Source organism: Amia ocellicauda, chromosome 3, assembly GCF_036373705.1.
Source record: "Amia ocellicauda isolate fAmiCal2 chromosome 3, fAmiCal2.hap1, whole genome shotgun sequence".
NCBI lineage: Eukaryota > Metazoa > Chordata > Actinopteri > Amiiformes > Amiidae > Amia > Amia ocellicauda.
In genome coordinates this window covers 12,896,023-12,919,606 of record NC_089852.1, presented here as the reverse complement: position 1 = coordinate 12,919,606, position 23,584 = coordinate 12,896,023, and the positions used below count along the sequence as shown (strand labels likewise).

Sequence of the window (23,584 nt, the reverse complement as noted above, 5' to 3'; positions counted from 1 at the left end):
TGCATTAGAGCCAAAGCATTCACAGATTAGTAAAATGAAAATCTGTGGCTTTCCCCTCTCCCCACACCAAGGTGATTTATAAGGTTTTGTATGACTGCGTAAATGGTTGGTTACGATACAAGAATATTTTTAAATAATAAATACATGGTGACTTGATTTCCAGTGTTAATTAAAACTACCTGAACAGAGCCTTGTGCATGTGTTGCAGTGAGGCACAAATAAAACTAATGCATTAGGTGTCTGAACACCTGGTCTGTTTTTTGTTCTTTTGTAAGAGGAAAATCCTCCAATACTGTTATTGTGTGAATTTCTAAAGATGCCCTTTGAGCTGATTAGTTTCCATACTGTTAGTCTTTTTCCCCCTCAGTTCATGTTCTTGTACAGTGAATCTGCACATTGTTGACCATGTGTAAAGTGACACCCCAAAAAACAACGTAATTGATACTAATGCTGTATATAATACAGGCTACTAATACATAGCCCGAGTTTGGAAGAGCAACTATTTGAACCTGACTGCTAAAATACTATTTTTATGACGTCTTTGAAAATACCTTCGTCTTAATTAATTAGATCCCCAATGTAATGCAGTTGTTTTTTAAAGCAGTACATGTTTTTCTTTACGTTAGTTTTCATTGGAAAAAATACAATTTAAATAGACAATATGACGTACACATACTCCCTTCGTCAATTCCCAGAATTTCCTAAACCTAAATCGGTGCACAACCCACGGTCTTCATGAAATGTAAGTAGCCTATTTGTTGATTTATTTTGCATACATTTAAGTAATTCAGCCTGAAGATTTGTGTAAAAAACAACATACTTATAAATAAACGGGCTGGGATCTGTCGGTACGCCATATTATTATTTCTGTATATCGTTTTGACGTTATTAATGGTCATTCATCAAAAGCCCATTTGTAGGCAGACGCTGTGTCGCTTGTGCTGTTGCGAAACCGTGTAAAGCCCTCCCTGCGGCTCCACACGCCCGGCCCGAGGAAACGAAACTACGGCGGGGCGAGCTGTTCCCGACGGACACTAGGACCGCGCAGGAGACGCGCCCCCTCGCACACTGACAAGCGGTGTCTGGACGGGGCTCCGCTCTTGTCAGTTGGTAAGCGCTCTTCCTGTATGCAAACCATCACTGAATAACTTCTCCTCGGCCGCCGCTGCTGTTCCTCCCGCCCCGTCCCTCCTCGGGCGCCTGGCATGGCGTTCATGGAGAAGCCGTCTGCGGGGAAGATCCTGCTGGACGATACTGTGCCGCTGACCGCCGTCATCGAGGCGAGCCAGACCCTGCAGTCCCACACGGTGAGCGAAGAACGGGGGGCCGGGGAGCGCGGAGCCCGGGGATACGGGAAGCCAGGCCGCCGCGATGAGCTGTAGCAGTCGGTAGTGAGTTTGGGGGTTTAGCTCAGCACCTCCGTTTTCAGTTTTCCACGATTTTACCTCCGATATGGGAATGACAGTCACAATGACAGGGACATGTTTTCACCTTGAAGAACACGGCGGGTAAAGCGTGTTTATGATCGAGACTTCATTAAGTGTTGGTAATAAGGATGCGCATTTTGTCAGCACCAGTTACAGCGATTTCTGTCAACTCTGACACAAGCGAGTCATGCGGTTATTTTCTCGGGGGATTTTTTCGCTCTACGGCATCTCTGTTCGTAGTTGACGTGATCTTGACGTTGTACCAATTAGTGAACTGGCCATATTGGTGTTTACAAGACGCTTTAATAAATCCTTTAATGTTGTCGGTATCATAGGATACTCCAAAGCCAAGTTCACACGTATTGAACTTAGACTGTCTTTATTCAGCTGATGTTTGAAATGTATCACCTCAGATCAGTTACAGTTAAGTGTGTAGATGGTGATAAAATCTTGTTGCCTCTTAATCATAAACTAAATTAGAAACTCAAAATGACTACTTTTATCTATCCTTCTCTTGTTTGTGTTTTAGTGTGTACATGTACATTTGTTTCCGTGTCTTGCTACCTGATTAGTAGGTACCTTTTGAGTCAATAAAATAGTCATTTGTGTGTTGATGCTGAGATCTAAATTGTCATTGATGTGTTCTCTGGCACGCAGTCTTTCTTTATTATTGTTTTCTGATTCTGTTGAAAACCTATGCAACACCATGGAAATCGGGAAGCTGGCCCTCTTCCTGTTGAGGATCAGATTTAATGAAATCTGTGAGGAGAGATCAATGTTATCATCCCCCATATTATTATTTTTTAAATCAGATTGTATCTTCCCAGTCTGAACTGATCATGTTGAATGATCTGAACAAGTAAGCAGAGACCTATGTACAATTTGGCGTTGTTACATCTAGATCAATTGACAGCTATCCCACTACTGTGGTGGCTAAAGTAGCTTAACTGGTTTATGTGGATATAGGGGCCAACTTTGCACAAAGAATGCTTTTCATTTGAAGACAAAGATGGACCCTTACTAAAAAATGTCAAGTTTACAGGACGTCTTCTTGTTATACACAGAAATTATATGTTTAATTATATTCAATTCAAACCCATGAATTGGGCTCTGTTTTAAACTGGAAAGAGCCTGAAACCCTAGGGATGTTTGTTTAAGGGGTTAAAGTTATTCTCTTCTCTGAAACCAAAAAGTGTCAAAAAGCAGTGTGACAGGATCACACATTCCCAGTTTGTGATGATGGGGTTGTGGAAATTGATAAACTGTCACAGTGGTTATTCTGGTTCTGATCGAACCTCTTTTTGTGGGCTGAAAATCATGTTTTTGTGGGGAAGATTAAGATTGAAGGTTTAAAGCATTTAATAACTACAAAATATAGTAGGCTGCGGTAAATATGACACAATGGAATTGAAAAAACTAAGACTTGATCATTTGCATGCTACTCTAGTTGGCAGAAATTAGAGGATATCTGCATATCATTTAAATGCACGCCTTGTTCGAGAGACACAGATCAAACGTAGCTTGAGCACTGCCAGCATGCATGTGACAGATCCGTGCATGATTAAGAAGAGTGGTGTGTCTTGCCGGTGTGACGTTAATTCGGTCTTAATTTCTCTCTGTGGAGGCCATTGTTTTAGTCCTTAGTAAGAAGGCCGGGGCTTTTTACATTGTCTTTAGCAGCGAGAGTGATTTGCTGACTAGGGCTAGGGCTAGGACTAGGGCTTTACTTAATATTGCATCGTCACATTTGCCATCCATCTCCCACATGCTCTTTCTATTTCATGGTCCAACATCTGCTGCCCCTCAATTGCTTTTTGGGTCCTGCTGATTGTAACCGGCACAATTTTCTAAGGCTGTTGCTTTCATTAAGAGCACATAATGAAAGAATGGAGAAGAAAGGGAAGGATTTCAAACTCCTGACTGGTGCATCACATGTGGCAATAAAATCTCTGACATTTGATATAAGCCTTAAAAACAAACTCTTTTAGTTTTGTGTGTTTATTGTGTCATATAGGGTTAATAGATCATAGCACTAAGATGGACCTTTGGACCTTTGGTTTCTGTGCTGTAGGGAACCTCCCCTGGCCTATATTACTGCTCTATTGCCAGTGGCTGAGGACTGTATAAATTAGCATGTTTTTCTACCACCTTCTTTTGTGTGTAATATTATGATTAAAAATTACAGGTTGTGATTCAAGGCTGTCAATTCAGCATCATTTCTAACATGCCTGCACTGCACTCTCTGTGAGGTGGGAAGTAGTACAGTGCTTTTTCAGGGGCTGGAATTCTGTTATTACTATTTACACTTAGAAATATTTAGGCCCCTTTAAAATAGGTCTGATAATTTCATACATGAATGTGATCAATACCTTTTCACTTGTTTTCTGAAGGAGTACATTATCCGTGTCCAGAGGGGCGTTTCCCAAGAAAACAGCTGGCAGGTAATTATGACTATTCCTTAGTTATTAGGTATTACCAACAAACAGTCACATTAGCAATACACGTGTAGGTTTGTGTTCGTTAAAATCACAGAAATATATCGTAAGCGCAGGTGCATTTAGATCTGAACCTTTAGTCATGCCTCTCACAGCTTGGTCTATGGGCATAATCTACGCAGATGTATCTTAAGGACCCCTTAGAAGGTATTAAGACACCTGATATTCACTGACAGTTCGTTCCACTACCGTAGGGCAAGAGAGGACTGATTTTATGATTATTCTTTCATGGTAATGTGGTTATCCTTAAATGTGTGTAAGTAGTATGTTGTATTTAATAATAATAATAATAATAAAAAGAAGCAGAATCGTAATAATAATAACCATGTATGTGAAGTATAATTTTTGTGGCCCTTGAAGAAATATTTGCACAAGACTTAAAATCTGTCGGCTACTATTATCAAACCCAAGTGGCCTGCTCTCGTTTGTTACCTTTTTAATGTGTAAAGTGCAGCGAGACACATGTTTATATAGATAGTCTAAATGTGTAGGCCTATATGGATTAAAAAAAAAAAAAAAAACATTTTTATCCAGTTCATCTATGTTCTTGATTGGGCAACTCTACTGATTTCCTGTTTGAAAGATAACGGTGTATGCTGGAAATTATTTTCAGCTTTTCTTTTCCAGTAGAACAATTTATATTTATAGTAGTATACATTTCTGCCAGAAATGCATGTGGCTGTTAGGAATGTTAAAAAAAAACTGTAGGTCTACTGTTTATTATATTCAGAGAACAGAACTGTTGAATTCTCAAAGGTTTCATCAGAGTTCGTAGAGATCCGTTGTCCCTTTTTTGAAAAAACCCCAGCAGTGGGATATTTTCCTCCTTTACTGAGAAATCTCTGTAAGATTGTGAAACTTCAGCCAGATGGCTTTTCGATCAAGATAGTAAATCCTCTGTGGAGTAAAAATGAAGTGTAGAGCTTGAAGATGAGGAAAAACTCATCAGTGAGTCACAATCTGCTATACAGCTTATTCAGAATCCCTCAGGTGTGAACTTTGCAAAGGTCCTTGTTCTTGATTGTATCCATGGGAGATACTGTAGATCCATCGATATACAGTGAGGGAAAAAAGTATTTGATCCCCTGCTGATTTTGTACGTTTGCCCACTGACAAAGAAATGATCAGTCTATAATTTTAATGGTAGGTGTATTTTAACTGAATAACAGAATAACAACAAAAAAATCCAGAAAAACGCATTTCAAAAAAGTTATAAATTGATTTGCATGTTAATGAGGGAAATAAGTATTTGATCCCCTATCAATCAGCAAGATTTCTGGCTCCCAGGTGTCTTTTATACAGGTAACGAGCTGAGATTAGGAGCACTCTCTTAAAGGGAGTGCTACTAATCTCAGCTTGTTACCTGTATAAAAGACATCTGTCCACAGAAGCAATCAATCAATCAGATTCCAAACTCTCCACCATGGCCAAGACCAAAGAGCTGTCCAAGGATGTCAGGGACAAGATTGTAGACCTACACAAGGCTGGAATGGGCTACAAGACCATCACCAAGCAGCTTGGTGAGAAGGTGACAGCAGTTGGTACGATTATTCGCAAATGGAAGAAACACAAAATAACTGTCAGTCTCCCTCGGTCTGGGGCTCCATGCAAGATCTCACCTCGTGGAGTTTCAATGATCATGAGAATGGTGAGGAATCAGCCCAGAACTACACGGGAGGATCTTGTTAATGATCTCAAGGCAGCTGGGACCATAGTCACCAAGAAAACAATTGGTAACACACTACACCGTGAAGGACTGAAATCCTGTAGCGCCCGCAAGGTCCCCCTGCTCAAGAAAGCACAGGTACAGGCCCGTCTGAAGTTTGCCTATGAACATCTGAATGATTCAGAGGAGAACTGGGTGAAAGTGTTGTGGTCAGATGAGACCAAAATCGAGCTCTTTGGCATCAACTCAACTCGCCGTGTTTGGAGGAGGAGGAATGACCCCAAGAACACCATCCCCACCGTCAAACATGGAGGTGGAAACATTATGCTTTGGGGGTGTTTTTCTGTTAAGGGGACAGGACAACTGCACCGCATCAAAGGGACGATGGACGGGGCCATGTACCGTCAAATCTTGGGTGAGAACCTCCTTCCCTCAGCCAGGGCATTGAAAATGGGTCGTGGATGGGTATTCCAGCATGACAATGACCCAAAACACACAGCCAAGGCAACAAAGGAGTGGCTCAAGAAGAAGCACATTAAGGTCCTGGAGTGGCCTAGCTAGTCTCCAGACCTTAATCCCATAGAAAATCTGTGGAGGGAGCTGAAGGTTCGAGTTGCCAAACGTCAGCCTCGAAACCTTAATGACTTGGAGAGGATCTGCAAAGAGGAGTGGGACAAAATCCCTCCTGAGATGTGTGCAAACCTGGTGGCCAACCTTCAAGATACGTCTGACCTCTGTGATTGCCAACAAGGGTTTTGCCACCAAGTACGAAGGGGTCAAATACTTATTTCCCTCATTAACATGCAAATCAATGTATAACTTTTTTGAAATACCATTAAAATTATAGACTGATCATTTCTTTGTCAGTGGGCAAACGTACAAAATCAGCAGGGGATCAAATACTTTTTTCCCTCACTGTATTCCTGCTATTTCATATTGCTGGGAGGAAAATGGCTTTTCCATAACAGTGTTAATTTAAACCTATGGTGAAGCATTGTGCAATTCTGCTTTAGGCAGTTTGTAAAGAATTATCTCTAGAAAACCAAGCAAATAAATAATTATTGTTCCTGTATTGAAACAGGTATTTTATTCACACATGCTTTTCTTCACAGTACTAAAATCTTTGCCAATTTTTACCAGGTCATAAGAAGATACAGTGATTTTGACATGCTCAACAACAGTTTATTGGTAAGACCATTTTCAGTTTTACGGTTTCTTTTTTTCACCCTGGTGTGTTAGACACTATATGGGATTCATTTTTAGTCACAATACCTTAATCGCGTATCTGTTACTTTTAATTTACCAAAGAAACTTGTAGGCCTATTTATTAGTCTTCAAATTCCTATGAAGTTTTATTTTTTGTTTTTGTAAATTGTTCTTTTCCTCAGTAGATAATTTGCTTCTAGGCCAAGGTCAAGCACATCAAATTATTTGTGTCTCACACTATCTCCCATGTCTAGGTCTCTGGCCTCAATCTGCCTCTTCCACCCAAGAAACTGATTGGGAACATGGACAGAGAGTTCATTGCAGAGAGGCAGAAGGGACTCCAGACCTACCTGAACTTCATAACAACACAGCACATCCTGTCTAGCTGTGAGCTGGTCAAGAAGTTTCTGGACACCAACAATTACTCCGCTAGCTACACAGGTAGACAAAATGCACACGACTGAGCACCAAACTACTAAAGAAAAAATTAGGTGTATTATTGATCGAAATTGGCAGTCAGATGTTTAAACACACCCAGTCTTAATTCTGTTCCGACAGTTTACTTTAATGTGTAGTTTTCTCTGTTATTATTTTATTATTTATTTCTTAGCAGATGCCCTTGTCCAGGGCGACTTACAAAATAGATTCTGAATCAGTGTTCAACAACATTGAAAAATAAGTATGGTTTAATAAGCCATATGTATTCACTCAATGGCTGAATACATACAGTTGAGATACAAATAGAAAAACTAGTTATGCTTCCAAATGAGTTCCACATTGTACACATGTGGTGGCTGTAGAAAGTGTTTATGTGTACAGTAAATACTTTCTGGAACCACTGCCTATCTTTAAAATTTGCTTTCCTTTTTTGCTTTTGTGTTCATCCTTTACATTAGTTATTTAATATAATGCTCTCAAGCTTTTTTGGGTATAACATTTTAATTTGTGTCACCTTTGCCACCCTGTTTGGATCAGCAAATTAAATTAAATTTCATTGGTTTTGCCAGGCTTAAAAGCTTCAGTGTTTATATATTGTGGTTATACTTGATCTCACTATTATTCTTTTATGTTTCCAGCAGAATTTACAATATTTATTTTCTGTTTCTTCAGAAATAGCCTTACAGCAGGTTTCCATGTTCTTCAGGTCTGATCCGAAGTGGGAGGTTGTGGAACCATTGAAAGATATAGGTGAGTCAGTGTAGTTAATTAGCAGTGATATCTTAAAGAAACCCTGCAGGTTTTGATAATGTTGAGCAGCACTCAACACTGTTTTGACTGTCACACACATTCTTGAATTATTTTATGAATTGTCTTCTGCATGCTGTCTGTGTTTGATTGTTTCAGGAAGTCTTTGTCATGAATGTCCTAAAATTTGGGAGGAAAAGGCAAATAGTGGAGTCAGCGCCGGCATTAATGTTGATCTTGGAAATGCATTTACTATGAAATCATATATAATGCACTTGTTATAGCATAACTGACCTGCCACAAGCAGCACACTTAACAGGAAACAGCAGAGCAAATATGGTGATTCCCCTGCTGGCATGTAGTGTGAATGAAGTGATAATGATGACGCTGGTTCCCCTCATGGCTCTGCTTTTATCTGTTCAAAGTGTAAACAAATTGAAATATTGTACACATACTGTGATTTTTTTTTTTTGTTTTAAAGGTTGGAGGATAAGGAAGAGGTATTTTTTAATCAAAAACAAGGATCAGCCCAAGGAACGACAGGTCTTAAGTTGGGTGAGTAATCTACTACAACACGAGTAAATAACACTGGCTCTACAGCTACCCTTGGGTTTAAGTCTATTTTGAGGTTTGATGGACTGCCTAATCCAAGGCTGTGGGCCTCATACGTCAGCTCACTCCTCAGATGTGTAACAGTAGTACAGGATGGACTTTCTCCATTATACCCATTCACAGTTTGTCCTTGTGTGACTAAAGCAGCCTTCAAAAAGAAAGAAATAAAACGCAAGGATGTTCACATTGCTAAAGCTTGCCAACATTGAGCTGTTGCTTTCAATGCCGTCTTAAAAACGTCTAATGTTAATGCGAAACCTTCAGGTAATGACTCATCATATTCCGTAGCCAGTGTGCACATAATCGTGGCTTTCTGTCTAAATGCTCTTCGTCACTCAGAGGGGAAGACTGATTAACCGTGCTGTGCCTGTGTTCTGTCCTCACAGGCTGACCTAGGTCCTGACAAATTCCTGTCTGACAAAGACCTCCAGTCAGCAATGAAGCTTCTGCCCACTGTGTCAGTAAGTGCTCCCCATTCCTTACCTTTTAAGAAGGAAACGAAAGTCCTGAGCAGTCTGCAGTGTCTCTAGTAAAGCAGTGTAGTGTGTGCGGTGGAGCCAGTGCGACAATGTTCACTGTATATTCTGCAAGGTCTGTTTTTTTTATTATTTTATACTGGAGTTGAACTTGAGATTTCAACAGAGCCTATTTAGACCTGTGTTCAGTTAAGGTGAAGGTCATGTCCTGCTATAAATTATCATCTGCACAGCACACTACACCACAACACACCTGGGCATGAACGTTTCTAAGGAGTACCACATAGCATTGTTGTTACCTTGAATTTTAAAAGGTTTATGTCTTCGATGTTAATAAGGAGGTTCTGTTAGCATTAGCACTGGCTATAGAAAGACTCATGGGCTTGGTTCTCAGATCAGCAAAATGCTTCTCAATTTGTTTTTCTTTTCTTTCCAAAATAAGTGGAGGTAAACCTTGAGTCCAAGACTATTCTTGAAACACTGACTTCAAATGAGCAGGAAATGGGGAAAAGCTGCCTTACACGTAATTTCAAACACTTTCTATGTCCCATCTGAATACCACTTTTTGGCTTCCCGCCGTGATTAAAATCCCTCCTTAACAACATTACATATATATTTGTTACCGTTTAATTTCTCAAGCTTTTTGCATTGTCCTTGCTTCTCAGAAATATATGTTGAACTAGTCTGATCTCTGATTCCCACTTCAGTGCATTTCTCGTGTATCTCCCAGGTCAGCTAGTAAAGGGCCCTGTATGATGTAATTAAAATAAACAGAAGCAAGCCCTGCTTTGGTCCTGTGATCTCATGACCGGGATCCATCATCGCTGTGATATTGCCTACTGTTTGGGGTTGTATAAAAACACGCTTGTTGCACAAAGAAGGGATGGATGTTTGGATGCTGTGCATTCAGCAGACTGTTTGTTTCTTCCAACGTTTATCTTGATAGGAAGCATTCTTAATGGGGATGGGGGAATGCAGTAGATGGCTGTAGATGCCCTTCCAGTCCCAGGACTCTCATATTTGTAATGTCTGTTTTAAAGTAAAAGTGCTAAAATTTAAGGAGGTCCTTGGGCAGTGCTTTAAACATTAATGTAGCATTGGTGTCTTAGGATGTGCTTTAAAGCCAGGGGAGAAACAGGCCTCTAATGGTAAGTGGTGAAATGCACGCTAATAACTTAGACTTATTTTTTATTTTCTCATCCAGAATCCCTACATCTGCCCAGTTACCTTTGCTACAGCCAGTGAGTCCTCTGCACTGGTAATCCGGGTGTTCAGTGAGAAAGGCACGCTGAGGGATCACATCTGTAAGGTGGGTGTTGGAGGTGATGCACGCCACTTCGCATCACACAGCAGGCGGGCCGCCCTGCAGCCATTCACTCGTGGGAATGCAGAAGAACTGACATTTCAGAATGAATGGAGCTTTCTTTAGGTGTCTTGTAAAAAGACAGCTGCACAGAGAACTTTTTTTTTTTTTTCTTTTTTACCAAACAATATAGTCAGTCTTGTGCTGATTGATTCGTGTTCCTTTGTTTTCAGTAAGTCCTTGTGTGTGATCTCAGGAAGGAAAGGTGCTCTGTAGGGTAACTTCCTGTCGATACAATACTGTGCCTTTAGTTAAACCCCCTGTGCATGTCTCACATTTTAAATTGAACTTGCAAAATCGTACTGATTTATCTTTAACACCAATTTTTATAAAACACATTTCTCAAACTTAACTCAAAATCAGTGCTTGGGCAACTTGCAGATCTTGTTTCTTTAGAGATGACACTTTCATAATGTGTGCTAAGTGTGAGAAACTAAAAGCCAGACTTCTGAACTGTCAATAGACCTAATACGATTCCTAAAACTAATGTGATGTAAACAATCTAACCAAAGATCAATCCCAGATACTGCTCCCTAAAAAAAGTTTTTATGTTGTTAAGAATCTAAATACTATGCAAGTTAAAACTGGTAATTGTTTCTGAACAAAGTAACCCGTACCATACACAACAGAAAGGCAGAATTTCATCAGGGCTGCGATTTAAATCCATTCTTTTCTGGTTTGTTTTGTTTATCTACTGGCATTTTTCTCAAGCTTATTTTCAAAAGACGCTGTGTGCAAAGCAGTCACCGGGTTCCATTTTCAAGCATGTTAAGCATGTTGTTTGTGTTTCATTTTTATTCTCACAGCCCAGCCCCTGTCTACCTTGCCCAGAGTCACTCTAATTAGTTTTGGCTGAACGTTGCTTTTGTGACAGTGACAGTGGAAGTCAATGCTGAACTAACTTACCATCTAATCAGATCTAGTCTGTCTAGTCCCCAGTAAAAGACAAGATGCATTTCTCTGTGAAATTGTAGAAGGGAGAGCTGAATGTTTCAGGCTGGTTTGGCTGGGTACTCTACTGTCAGAGGAGATGTAAAGTTAATTTTTACTGTCTGTCCTCAGGCAAAACCGAAAGAGCCTTTCCTGAAGAAGTATTGTAATCCCAAGAAGATCCAGGGCCTAGAACTCCAGCAAATCCGCACATATGGAAGGCAGATATTGGAGGTATGGTACAGAGCCCCCTGCCTGGATCTAATTATCCTTCAATTCCATCATGCAGTAATGCTCTGTTGACAGCAACAGAGCTCATAACTTCAATCATTTTTTATAAATATAAAGCAACCCCAGCTGATTAGTATTATTATTATGATTATTATTTTTTTTTAATATCCCTGATTTCTTATTTTAGGTCCTTAAATTTCTTCATGAAAAAGGATTCCCGTATGGTCACCTTCATGCCTCAAACGTCCTGTTAGATGGAGATACCTGCAAGCTGCTGGACATCGAGAACTCATTACTCGGTCTTCCCTGCTACTACAGGCCCCATATAACACAATTCAGGAAAATCAATGTAAGTAATAAATTGTTTTTTGTTTTTTTTCCAGATACCCCCATTCTTTTTAACCAGACTGCTTGTTTTTTTAAGCCCATCCTGAACATTAGAGAGGATTTCCTGTGGTTTGCATGTGATCTGATATTCACTGTAGTTTTCTCTAAGCAGAGAAGTTCTCTTAATTAAAATCCTACGTCTACTTTATTTTTATCCAAAAACCACAAGCAGTCCGTTATTTTTCAAAGGACAAACAACCAACCAAATAGAGAAAGCAATCGCATGATATGATATTCGTGGTGTCTCCTCAGTGAGGAAATTTAGCTAAATAATGTCAGTTTAGGGAATTTAAGGGGATTTGTTTTTCGCAATACAATGTGACATAAGCATTGCAGCCTCTAGGCGAACATGGGTTGAGAAACCTGCAGAGCGCAATTATAGCATGTAGGGAATATCTTCGTAATGTGTTGTATGAGCTTTAGTTAGTTCCCCAAGGAGATAAAGGCTGCAACCAAGGCTACGTGTTGGAGTGACACGGGTCAGCAGCTTGCCCATGCAGAGACTGTAGTAATGTTTCCTTAAGTCTCAAAGCTTACTAGTCTAGGACGATGCATAACATTGATAGACAGTTCATTGATTGTCCGTGGGATGTTTTTTTTTTAGACGACAGAGAGCATTGACGTTTACTCCTTTGGACATTTACTGTATGAAATGACCTATGGACGCCCTCCAGATTCTTTCCCGGTTGACCACTTTCCTCCAGCTCCCTCCACCTCAGTAGGTCAGTAAAAACTCAAGGCTTTTATCTGGTCTGCAGTATCTTCTCACAGATGGTTCTCGTTGACCCCTCTGCTATAACTTACTACATTCAAACCACAAATGCAGGTTTAACCCACTGTTTTTGTGTTAATGTATGTACAAGCAGAAACGTTGTGTGAGGAATATGTACTGTTATAACTTAGCCTAAAAGTATAAATCTTTTATTTTTAAAGCCATAGGGATATTTAGGTTTTTAAGTAATCTAACCATACATAAGATGACGTTTTGCTTCATTGTAATTTGGTTGAGAACCCGTTACTGAGCTCAGTTGTCTTTCAGTGTCTGTGTTGCAATCCATCCTCTCCACTGAAGCCTGTAAAGCTGGAATGCCAACCGTTGCCCAACTATTGCAGACTCCGTAAGTTACAAATCTAAGCATCCTGGCTTTCTGTTTTTATGCTTCCTCAGTGCATATAGGAACTGTTGTCTGTGGATCTCCCATACACTTGTAATGTACAAATGTACTTGTAATGATCCTGGGCACCCTGAGGTCTTTTTGTTCTGTTAATGGGATAATGGCTGCATGTTGTTTTAGATGCTCTACGCTAAAGATTTGAATGTTTAAATATGTTCAACCTGTATATGAGATTTTGGATGAACTGAAAACATGTTGTCTGTTAAAAAAGCAAAAGACATTGGCAGTGCTGTTTCTAAGCTTTAGATGCTTTAGAATTTTTAAAGGGCTGCTCCTGTTGTGCTCTTCCAAAATGAGCAGCAATGAGCATATTTAGACTAAAAGCCCTTTGACTGTGAAGTAAAACAAACCACTTTCTTATGTTTATTTCTTCCTCCAGACTGTTCAGTGATGTCTTGCTGTTCAACTCGGAGAAACCCCAGTTCAAGGTAAACTGAGCTCATCCAATGACGGGTCGAATAAGATTAAGCAAAGACGTTCTTATGGCATGGAGAATATTAAACAAAGCAGAAGGGAAATTGTAAATCGATTGATTTGTGATGTGTGGTGCTTACATATGTCAGGTGTGGAATGTAAACAAAATATTGTTTCCAAAGCCAACATCAATTTTAGCTTTAATGACTGGAAATTAAGGAAATTTAGCTAACAATCTCTCGTGTTTCAAGTTCACTGTGCAGATCAGAGAACTGCCTTAAAGAGCATTGAACATTTAAAATAGATCAACATAACATCTTACTGCAAAGCACAGTTCTGTGCCCTAGAGTCTTTCAGTGTTGTTTAGAAGAGATCTAACATATGTGATTTGGAAGCATGTTAACAGAAATCAGCATTCAGTTATACAGTAAACGGGGAAGGTAATGATGCCTGAACCTTAGAGTTTATTTTCACTACATTTGAAATTACTCCATGGACCAGACACCATTAATTACCCACCAATGATGTATGAATAAAGCACAATGAAAAAATACAAAATAAATAGTTTTTAAAATATAATCCAAAAGATCTTTATCACAGACTATACATTATCCACTTTCCCAACTAAGAAGTTACAAGTGACTTTGCAAGAATGTTTTAATTTCTGTTGGGGGAGAAATGAAAACTGCACATAACACAATTCTTCATTGAACATCTAGATCAATGTTTACCAAAATGAAATGTTTTTCTCTGTTGATGATAATGCAGATATCCACTAAATTAAAAGATGCCTTGAAAAATGCCAAAGAATGTCTGGAAAGACGACTGCAAGAGGAACAGAAAACGGTAAGTTATTTTGTCATGCATATTTGTATCTATGGTTCACTACAAAATGGCAAAAAAATTGTCAAAGATAGATTGAATGAACCACTGCTATACTAGATTGTCAGTCTATTCCCAGTGGTACAGAAGGTAAGAGAGATTGCACGTCTTTAAACCGGTCATCATTTAATCTTGTTTCCTTTCTTCCTTACAGATTCACCAGCACCGGAGATTAACCAGAGCCCAATCTCACCATGGATCAGAAGAGGAGAAAAAGAAAAGGAAGATTTTAGCAAGAAAGGTAGTAAGAAATTTAATAACATACACCAAGACCAAATCAAAATTGTGACCTACCTGGGAATCACAACTTCCAAACTTATATCTAACCATGTTTTTAATTGATAGATTATAGAAAGTGGCCTCTAACCATAAAATAAACCACAATGGGGTAAAGTTTATAGTTTTAAATTCATGGGCATGTCAGAGTTGAAATTTTGTCTGGGTCATAGTTTCATCCACAGTTAAAATCCAATTATGAAATTTGTTTCTGGTTGTCTATCTTTGGCAGAAATCCAGACAGTCAGCATACGAAAATGAGGAGGATCTCTCTTCAAAGTGCAACAACTCCAATAATTCTGGTATGTAAGGATCGTTAAGGTGACTGACAGGCTTTTCAGAAGAACATTCCTGAAAATTGGGACGTGCAGAGAACACAACTTTCTTCTGCTGTTTATTGTGTGTCTCATGGTGTCCAACAACAATAATGAGAGAGTATTTATTTATTATGTGATACACAGACATTTGCTACGGTGGAGATTTCTTCACATTTTAAAATACTCACTAGTATTAGGGCTACTAAATCCATGCTACAGCTGAAGCTTGTTTCCAGAATCTTTTGTTATGTATTTAAATACCTCTCAAAGAGACAGGCACCTCCAACTCTACAGAAAATGCTCAGTGAAACTTATCAGATGTAATGGGCGGTTTGTATTTATGTATACAAGTTCAAACAATTCAAGGTACAGTTTTTATGTATTTATTTAACTCGGTGGTATTTCTCCCACACGTAACTTCCCAGCATTCCAAAGGTCAGCAGTTGGAATGTTAATAAGCTAGTTACTTTTAGTTTAATATGGCTGGGTCTTCTAGCAGGCTTATATTGTGAGGTGTGTAAACCATTCTTTTGACACCTGGTGACTGTATGCTCTATGAACTGCCTCTTTCCTCCTCACAGGCTCAGGAGCAAGCTCCCCTCCAACATCACCCTCTTCTCCTACTCCACCTCCCACTGCAGGTAAATCTAAAACTAAAACAGGTGGACTCACTCTCTTTCTCACTAGATATGTAGCACAGCAATGCAAGGTAATGCTATTTTAAAACATATTTTGTCATATAAGATGAACATTAGGTGTATTTCCTGTTTTAAATCCATTATTTGTTTGTTTGTGTTTAATGACCTACTGTCTTTGTGGTTATGACCAGAAAAGCATGATGATGTCATTAACTGTTTTGTGAGTTCCTTATGCTGGCTCATCTTAGATCTTGAATAGAAAAACAACCAACAAACACATTTTTTTGTAATTATATTTGTAGTGACATCCAGACTAATATTCTTAATAACCTGGCAGTCTTTACAATGTAGATCAATTAGAATGAAGGTAGGTCACAGTGACCAGTTGGTTTAATAACATTGTGAGAGGATTAAGGGATGTTAGATCTTATTTTATATGTGGAGGTGTGTGAGATCAGTGGTTATGAAAGCAACAGGAATATTGGGGTTTCTAGCTCACCAGAAGGCAAATCTATGCTCATACTATGTAACACAGATATATGTATATAGTTTACTATAGATGCATAGTTTTATCTAAGTAGTCCAAACTAACTTAAAGCCATACACATTTATGTTGTAAAATAAAAATGTATTTTACTGTGTAACTGACAAGTGCTACATGTACAGCCTAGAAATTTGATGTCACCTGCTTATTTAGAACATGCTTAAACCCAGGCTTTTATATCCACTGACATCCTGCATATTGTAGACTCTCAGCTTTCACAGATTGATTTCAAACATAGCTGAACAGAACTGCCTTTCTACGTTCTCCCTCTCACAACATCCCCATCAAACTTTGATTCCACCATCAGACTAATCAACTTGTTAACGTTGCGTTTGTCGTAATTATTCTGTGATTCAGTTCAAACCATATTGATTAATAACATTGACTTGCCTCTCTTTTCCTCCTATGCTGTCTTCAAAGTAGAGCATGCACCATTTTGAGCGTGTGTGGGGTAAAGTAATTTAATACTGATTTCTTTGCATTTTAAAGCTGCAGGATACCTATTTTATGTTGTTTTGGAACTGAGATCAGACTCCAATCTGCTCTGGGCTCCTGTATTAGAAAGGACAAAAGAGAACACATATTTATACATCATTCAAGACTTGTCTGTCATTTAATTTCTTGACTCACTTGGTTCAATTATCACCATTCATAACCTGCGTGATCATATTAATGTTCCCACAGATGAGCATAGTGAATGTTAATTGGGTAGTGTAGGGAGTTGATTTGTCCTGTTAATTACATTTCAAATACATTCAGATATTAACAAACATAATTTAGCATTTACTGATACCAATACACACCAATTAGATGTGCAATAACAACTGCATAGACAGTAATGTATCACCCAGTTTTTACTATAGTACAAATAAGCATGGTTACTTAAAGATACGCAGAGAACATGTGAGTAGACCCTCCCTACAGCACGAGAGAGGACAGCAAGGTCTTCATGCAAGTATAGTTCTCGGTTTGTATGTAGAAAAACGCCCATTTGTTAAATTTGACCTTGAGTTACCATAGTCACTGCCTAGGTACCCCCATTCAGTGGTCCAGTGCACCTTGTTCACCTACCCCAGATGACAATATAAATCAGTGTAATATCAGGATTCCCAGCAATTAAATCACAAGCTTTCACACTTTTATTGTCGCCAAGCTGTTCACCTTTGTAGTGTTAATGCCTTGGCTCCACAAAACAGTGGTCAATGGCCATACATTGGTTTGTATCGGGTGTTTCCAGAGCCTTAAAGGACACAACTCAATTATAACTACAACTTTGCCACAAAAGTGAAGCTTAATTTTCCTTTTACATCTCCCTGTGACACTCCGCAAACATGCTTGAAAAAGTGTCATAAATAAACAGGCCCACAGGGGTTGCGCTGCATTTGAAACCAGATGTACTGTATACTGTATATGTATGCATTTGAATAATACATAAGATTAAAATTAAATAATTTATACCTGAAACATTACTATAAAATGTGACTTGATTTTCCATGCAGTAGCACTTTTGAAAACGCACCATTTAAAATATTTAAGTAAACATTTATTTGTTTAATAGTTAAATGTTGGTAAGATACAGTCTCAAATTTAGTGATTCCTTATTTTCACAATGCTTTAAACTGAAGAATATCAGATAACAAAGAGGGAAATGGACAAAAGACATTTCAGAAGATCAATATTTTACATTCTAGTCACTGCTTTGTCAACGTCAGTTTTTGTCTCGACTCATCAATCTACCACTTGGCACTGTTTAAAAAGGCAGTATTACACTGTTTTGTTTTAAATATCAGGTGTCAGTTACAGATATAGTCTGAGATAGTATATCTGCCCTGATTGGGTATGTGATGTCTGAAACGGATTTTAAAACTAGTTTGGGGGAGGGATCCTGCAGCTTTAAAACATGTCACAGTCAACAAGGTGATCAGCTCAGATGCAAATTCATGATGCTGGGAAAGATTTCCAAAACACCAGTTGGGCGCCATACAAAGCAAAGGCTTATACAAGGTCAACATTTTGCCTTCATAATGTGTGCTGAGATTTGAGATCACCTTTATGTGGACTGTGATACTTGAATGTTTCAAATTTGGGGGTTTGCAAAAAAAAAAAAAAAAAAAAAAGAACTTTCCTTCAACGTTTCGTTATCCTTCGCATTATTTCATTATGTGATAATAAAGTTGTATTTCATATTCTGGAACCGAATGGTATTGCTGGAGTGCTGCCATTTACCCCTGTTTCTTTGTCCAACAAGAGGAATGACCAATCAGATAACCCTGCTTCACAGCGTGCTTGGCTTTGAATGGAGAAACAGCCATTTGCCCTAGAATCCTGGAAGGAATGTGGTTATAAGAAACCGTTTTAAATACTTTTCTTTCCCCTGCTGTATAATTTCTGACTTGCTTAACAATCCTGTTGCCTGGGTTTCCGATGACTGGCTGTGACTGGATTTAACAATGAGCTTCTTTTGGATTGCACAAGGCATTGTAACCACACTTTTAAGCTTTCCCGGTTAAGTAGCCGCTGTCAGTCGGCAAGACTAGTAACTGTCACTGCTTTACTAACAACAGCAAAAGAAATGGGGCTTTGGGAGCTAGAGCTGGGGGATACAAAAAAAGGTTGTTGGGTGGATTGAGCACTTTTCCTGGTAAAGCTTAAATATTAAAAGAAAATGGGGCTAAATGGCTTTATCCATCCAGTATTACTAGGTTCACTGTATCTCACTCATGCCTGTTGGGAAAAAAAAATATCATTTTTTGCTAGCCCCCGATTTTATATGTTTCTTGACTATCTGTGATTGTTTAAAGACATTGATCTGAGAAGGTTTTCAAATTGGATTAATATTCTCTTTAAATGGGGTAATTTCGGCTGTCGGGAACATGTTGCTGTGGAGAAGCAGGTGACGTGGGTCTCATTTGCACACTTGCTTCTGAAAAAAATGAATTCTGTCGCTATTTGAAAAAAAATTGTCTGCAGAAGAAAATGCTTTCTTTTCTGGAGGCTCTTAGATATGATCCTCTGACATTGACGATCATTCTGGATCAGTTAGTATTTAATTTGTGTTGTCAAAAAACAAAACAGACAAAAAAACCTGCAGCATTGAGATATTGTACTTTTCAAATCTTGAGAGGAGAAAAAATAAAAGGCAACCAGATCTTAGAATGTTGCCACCAGCGGAACTTGCATTTTAACTGGATAATTCTCTGATTCACCTAGGAGTGCCACCAGCACCCCCACCTCCTCCTCCGCCTGCTCCTCCGCCTCCTCCACTCCTGACTGAGCCACGCCCGTCCCAGTCCTCCCCGCTGCCTGTGAGTGATCCGGGCCGTGGAGCCTTACTCAGTTCCATTCAGAACTTCTCCAAAGGAAGGCTGAAGAAAGCCGAAACCAACGACTGCAGAACACCCCACGTGTGACAGCCACGCTTGCAGCTCACAGCTCGTGCTCCTTCTCAGCGTGCTGCTATCTTTTCTTTCCAGTGATTCTCCTTTGTGTCAACCAGACACTTTTTTTTTTTTCCTTCTCCTTCTTCCTTTGTGTACCTTTTTCTGTCCATGGAGAGAAAAAAAACTCTAATTCTGAAGTGATTGTTTTTGTTTTTGTTTTTTTTTTGTTACTTGAATATCCTCACGCCAGCACCAGTGTGTGAGTGTGGCAGTCAGGACTGGCCTGAGGTGAAATACATGTGCTAAGGGACATAAGCCCAATTACTGTACTTGCTTGGTTGTTCTTTGGGGAATATATTGTGTATTTGGCATGACTCACCTTCTGAGAGACTGCCTCAGACTTTAGCTTCTTCTGTTGAACCTCATCCATGGATATAGCTGGAATGTGTGTCTGCGGTCAAAATAACATTGAATTGTATCAGCCCTTGACCACTTTAGGCCCTGACTGCATTACCTAAGAAGTCACAGCCATCAGTGACCAATGTTGCTAAAAAAAAATGACATTTCCTCCCCACACAGTCTTCACTCCCCCCTGCCAAAACTTTAAAAAACATTTCCATTGCTTACGAAGCACTTTATTTACTCCCCTCCCCCCAAAATGTTTCTAAAATGAAGAACAACAAATACTGCAGATGTAATGGTTTGTCTGGGCTACCACAACACAAATGTGTTTTTTTTTCTAGTCGGGTATTATGCCAGACTTTTGTTGTTGCCTAGAGAAAAAAACTGTTTTACCTGTAACCGGGATAAATACTGGCTCCCTTAAGAGAAATGTTAGAAAATGAGCTTAAGAGCCTGCTATATGTTGGCAGGCTATCAGGCCCATCATTATGATCCACTGATCTTAGTCTTAGTCTTATTCAACACCATTGAGTTTTGTTCCAGCCATCTTCAAAACCTCTGTCTTCACACCGCTAAAGGGTGTTTTTTTCAGACTGAGAACCAGCAAGGAAATACCTTATTTGTGAACATTGTAAAAATTCTATTTGATGCAGCACTTGTGCTTTACATATGGGATTTATTTTGATTCTGAAATTGCTTTTAAAACCACCACAAAAACGAGCAGACACAAAAAAGGCCAAATAAGTGAATGTTCAGCCCTGCCTGTTTTCATCCTTTAGTCTTCAGCTGTATTTAGAGATGTTGCTGCGGCTGTATTAAATAACCATGTGATGGACTGTTTCTTTGTAGCACTTTATTATTGTTAGATTTAGTAATACCAAACAGGAATTGTAAAGGCAAACATGCTGAGAAGCTTACAGTGTGCCAAATTGCACCAGGAACTAGAGGGGTACCAGACTGACACTCGGGTCTTGCATAAGAAAAATATACAGTTGTTTAATGCAGACACATACTATCGATTCCCAATAGATTTTTCTCAACCACAGTTTCAGAGAAGGGCTGGAGGTATATACTCACTTGTTTCTGCTTTTCAGAATTGGACTGTTTTATAATTTATTGTAGCACAGTTGTATTCATTTATTCAATGCTTGGGTATACTAGTTGTGCTCTTGAATTTAAGTGAGTGAGGGCAGTGGTACTGGGCAGATATTTGGCACATAAATTCATAGTTTGTTTTTCCCTCCTTCTCTTGATGGTAAATTCAGACATTGGAGTGCTTTAGGTCTTGAGAGACTTCTCAGTTTCTCTCCTGTTATGCCAATGGTAAACATATACCGAAACATTCAGAGTAAGCCAATGTAGTTTTAAAGCCAGACACAGATTTAATTAAAGCTGTGTCCACACAATTTGTTTTATCCACATTAGGTTCTGAAACGCTAAACCCTGGATGTTGCATTCTCTGACTGATCTTGGCTACTCTTCTGTGTGTGTGTGGTTTTTAGCATGTTCTCCAGCTGTTTTAATGTTGTGTTTCTTGACTGCATTTCGCAAGAGTAAATATGAATACTTGAACACTGGTTTCCGAAGAGAGTTTGATTTGGCTCACAAACCGCAAGAACATTAATATATTAAAAAGCTTCATGCAGTATGTGTATGTTTAGTGCCCTGCCTCACCATTGATGAAAAGGAATAAATTATGTTCTGGGGAGCTCATTTTTATAGGCTGTAATATAACCAGTAAGTGAGTAAGATTATAAGATGGAGAGCTAAGCATCAAAAAAGCTCAATGTTGCTTCAGTATGTCTGCTATACACATCATTGGCTTTGGTGTAGTGTGAGAAACAATTATACATTTCTTTTATTATTTGCATATGACTGCGCTGACAGCCATTGCTATTTTTGCACTTAAAAACATCACCCAGAAATTGGTACAGAAAACACAAAAACACTGAATGTGAAACAAAATGTCTTACACACACAAAGCGCTGCCCGTTGCTGTTAACTACAAGAAAACAGATTTGCCAGCATCAGCAAAAGCCTTAAAATAAACACAAAATTAGAACTGCACACATTAAAATTGATGTTCCAAACATGCTACCATATATTCTGTCACTTTTTAAATGGAACTTTTGACATGCTTTACTGTTTGGCAAACATGACAAGTAAATTTAACCTTCAGTAGATTTTCCTGCAGTCCAAATCCTGGCTCTTACTATTGTTTGAGCAATTGTCGGGACTGTTTGGAGATTTGTAGTCATTGTTTGCCTTTCAGTAAACTAAGTTAAGAGTAAACAAAATAGTTTCTGAAAAGAAAAGTGATGTATTCCTTCTTCTCTTTTTTCTGTTTGTTACAAGTGCTTAAAATTATTTTATCTGTAGTCAGAAGTGCAGAACCATTAGTACCTATAATTATACAGAGATTATCAGTGTGATGTGTGTATATATGTGTATAAAAAAAAAAACTTTCATGTAACCTGTGATAAAATCTGTCAGACTATTTTATTAAAATAATGGATGAACCTTCTGTGCATCTGCCTTGTTTTCTGTATCCAAGCCTGGAAAAGGACGACTGCTGGAACATTCAATACAGCAATCAGCGACTACATACTTGCTTTTTCCAATATTAACTGTATATTTGTGGTAGTAAAGAACACAATCCAAAGCTTCATTGCATCCCTTCTAAGATTGTACCACTACATTGAATGCAGCCTTATGTAGTTTCCTAACCTTTAAATTTCTAAAAAGAAAAAGAAAGCTTGACAAAACTAATGAATCAGTCTGGTTCATTAAAAATCAGTGTTAATTTCATAATTTTAAGAAACTCATGAAGCAAGACATAGTTTTGAGCAGAAACATGCTGCTTAACATTGAAGTTAATTAAATGTATCCACAAATAAATGTTTCCACTGTCTTATCCACCTCCATGCTTGTACAGTCACCCCCCTCTCCGCCAGCACAGGACACAATCTGCATGTTACAAGAACCAGAAAGGAGCACTGCTCAATCCACTGCAATACTTTATCTGACTGTGTGTCCTTATCTTGTGTGTTCATGTAGGTACTGATATTCAGTCCAAATTATCTGGCCTTATTACAAATGAGGTGACACCTTCAATTTCAGGTAAATACAATATTTTAAGCAGCCAACTGGACACAGAATAAGCCTAAACACACAAACTAATTTTCAAACTCCTACATGATTTTACTATCAACAAGATGCGAGGTAAACTGGAATAACAGAAGGCAGATATGCTGCTGGGGGAAACTGAAACCTGGTGTATATGCTCATTCTTTCAGATTTTGTTTTTAACTGTAAGTGGACTGATGTGAATGTATTTATATTTATATTGGCATGCTCAAATAAAAATAAACGCCATATACAATTATTATTATGAATATTCTTGTTATGGTGTTCTGGTTACATGCATGATGATACAGGTTAATGCAGAATGTGTGACACACTAGGTCGAGTTCTATACAGTTGCAGTCAATAGTCTGGATTCTGAAGCAAAAAACAACACAAACAGCTCTGTTGTGCACTTAATCTGTGACAGATAATACTTTAATGTTTGAATACAT

The 23,584-nt window shown here is 38.7% G+C and overlaps 1 protein-coding gene across 3 annotated transcripts; it reads left to right on the top strand.

The window, feature by feature from the left end:
* The first annotated feature begins 1,033 nt into the window (after window positions 1–1,033).
* On the top strand, window positions 1,034–22,530 carry pxk (PX domain containing serine/threonine kinase). Of its 3 annotated transcripts, none has more exons than XM_066698225.1 (19): window positions 1,034–1,307; window positions 3,818–3,868; window positions 6,729–6,776; window positions 7,049–7,235; window positions 7,905–7,982; window positions 8,461–8,534; window positions 8,978–9,052; window positions 10,272–10,376; window positions 11,493–11,594; window positions 11,779–11,940; window positions 12,583–12,700; window positions 13,018–13,096; window positions 13,533–13,581; window positions 14,336–14,413; window positions 14,604–14,690; window positions 14,958–15,027; window positions 15,624–15,683; window positions 16,648–16,675; window positions 19,435–19,524. In XM_066698225.1, exons 1-18 carry the CDS (start codon window positions 1,206–1,208, stop codon window positions 16,662–16,664), a joined length of 1,542 nt encoding a protein of 513 aa, XP_066554322.1. In that variant the 5' UTR covers window positions 1,034–1,205; the 3' UTR covers window positions 16,665–16,675; window positions 19,435–19,524. The 3 variants fall into 3 exon arrangements, with proteins under 3 accessions (XP_066554322.1, XP_066554321.1, XP_066554320.1); XM_066698224.1 differs by having other exon boundaries at window positions 16,645–16,675; XM_066698223.1 differs by lacking the exon at window positions 16,648–16,675 and having other exon boundaries at window positions 19,435–22,530.
* Window positions 22,531–23,584: the final 1,054 nt, after the last annotated feature.

Excerpts from the sequence above, each read along its gene's own strand:
- pxk (XM_066698223.1), top strand. The coding sequence starts at position 1,206 with ATGGCGTTCATGGAGAAGCCGTCTGCGGGGAAGATCCTGCTGGACGAT. Across the intron at positions 6,777-7,048 it reads TGCTCAACAACAGTTTATTG|GTCTCTGGCCTCAATCTGCC; the intron begins GTAAGACCATTT and ends TCCCATGTCTAG. Across the intron at positions 14,691-14,957 it reads GGAAGATTTTAGCAAGAAAG|AAATCCAGACAGTCAGCATA; the intron begins GTAGTAAGAAAT and ends TATCTTTGGCAG.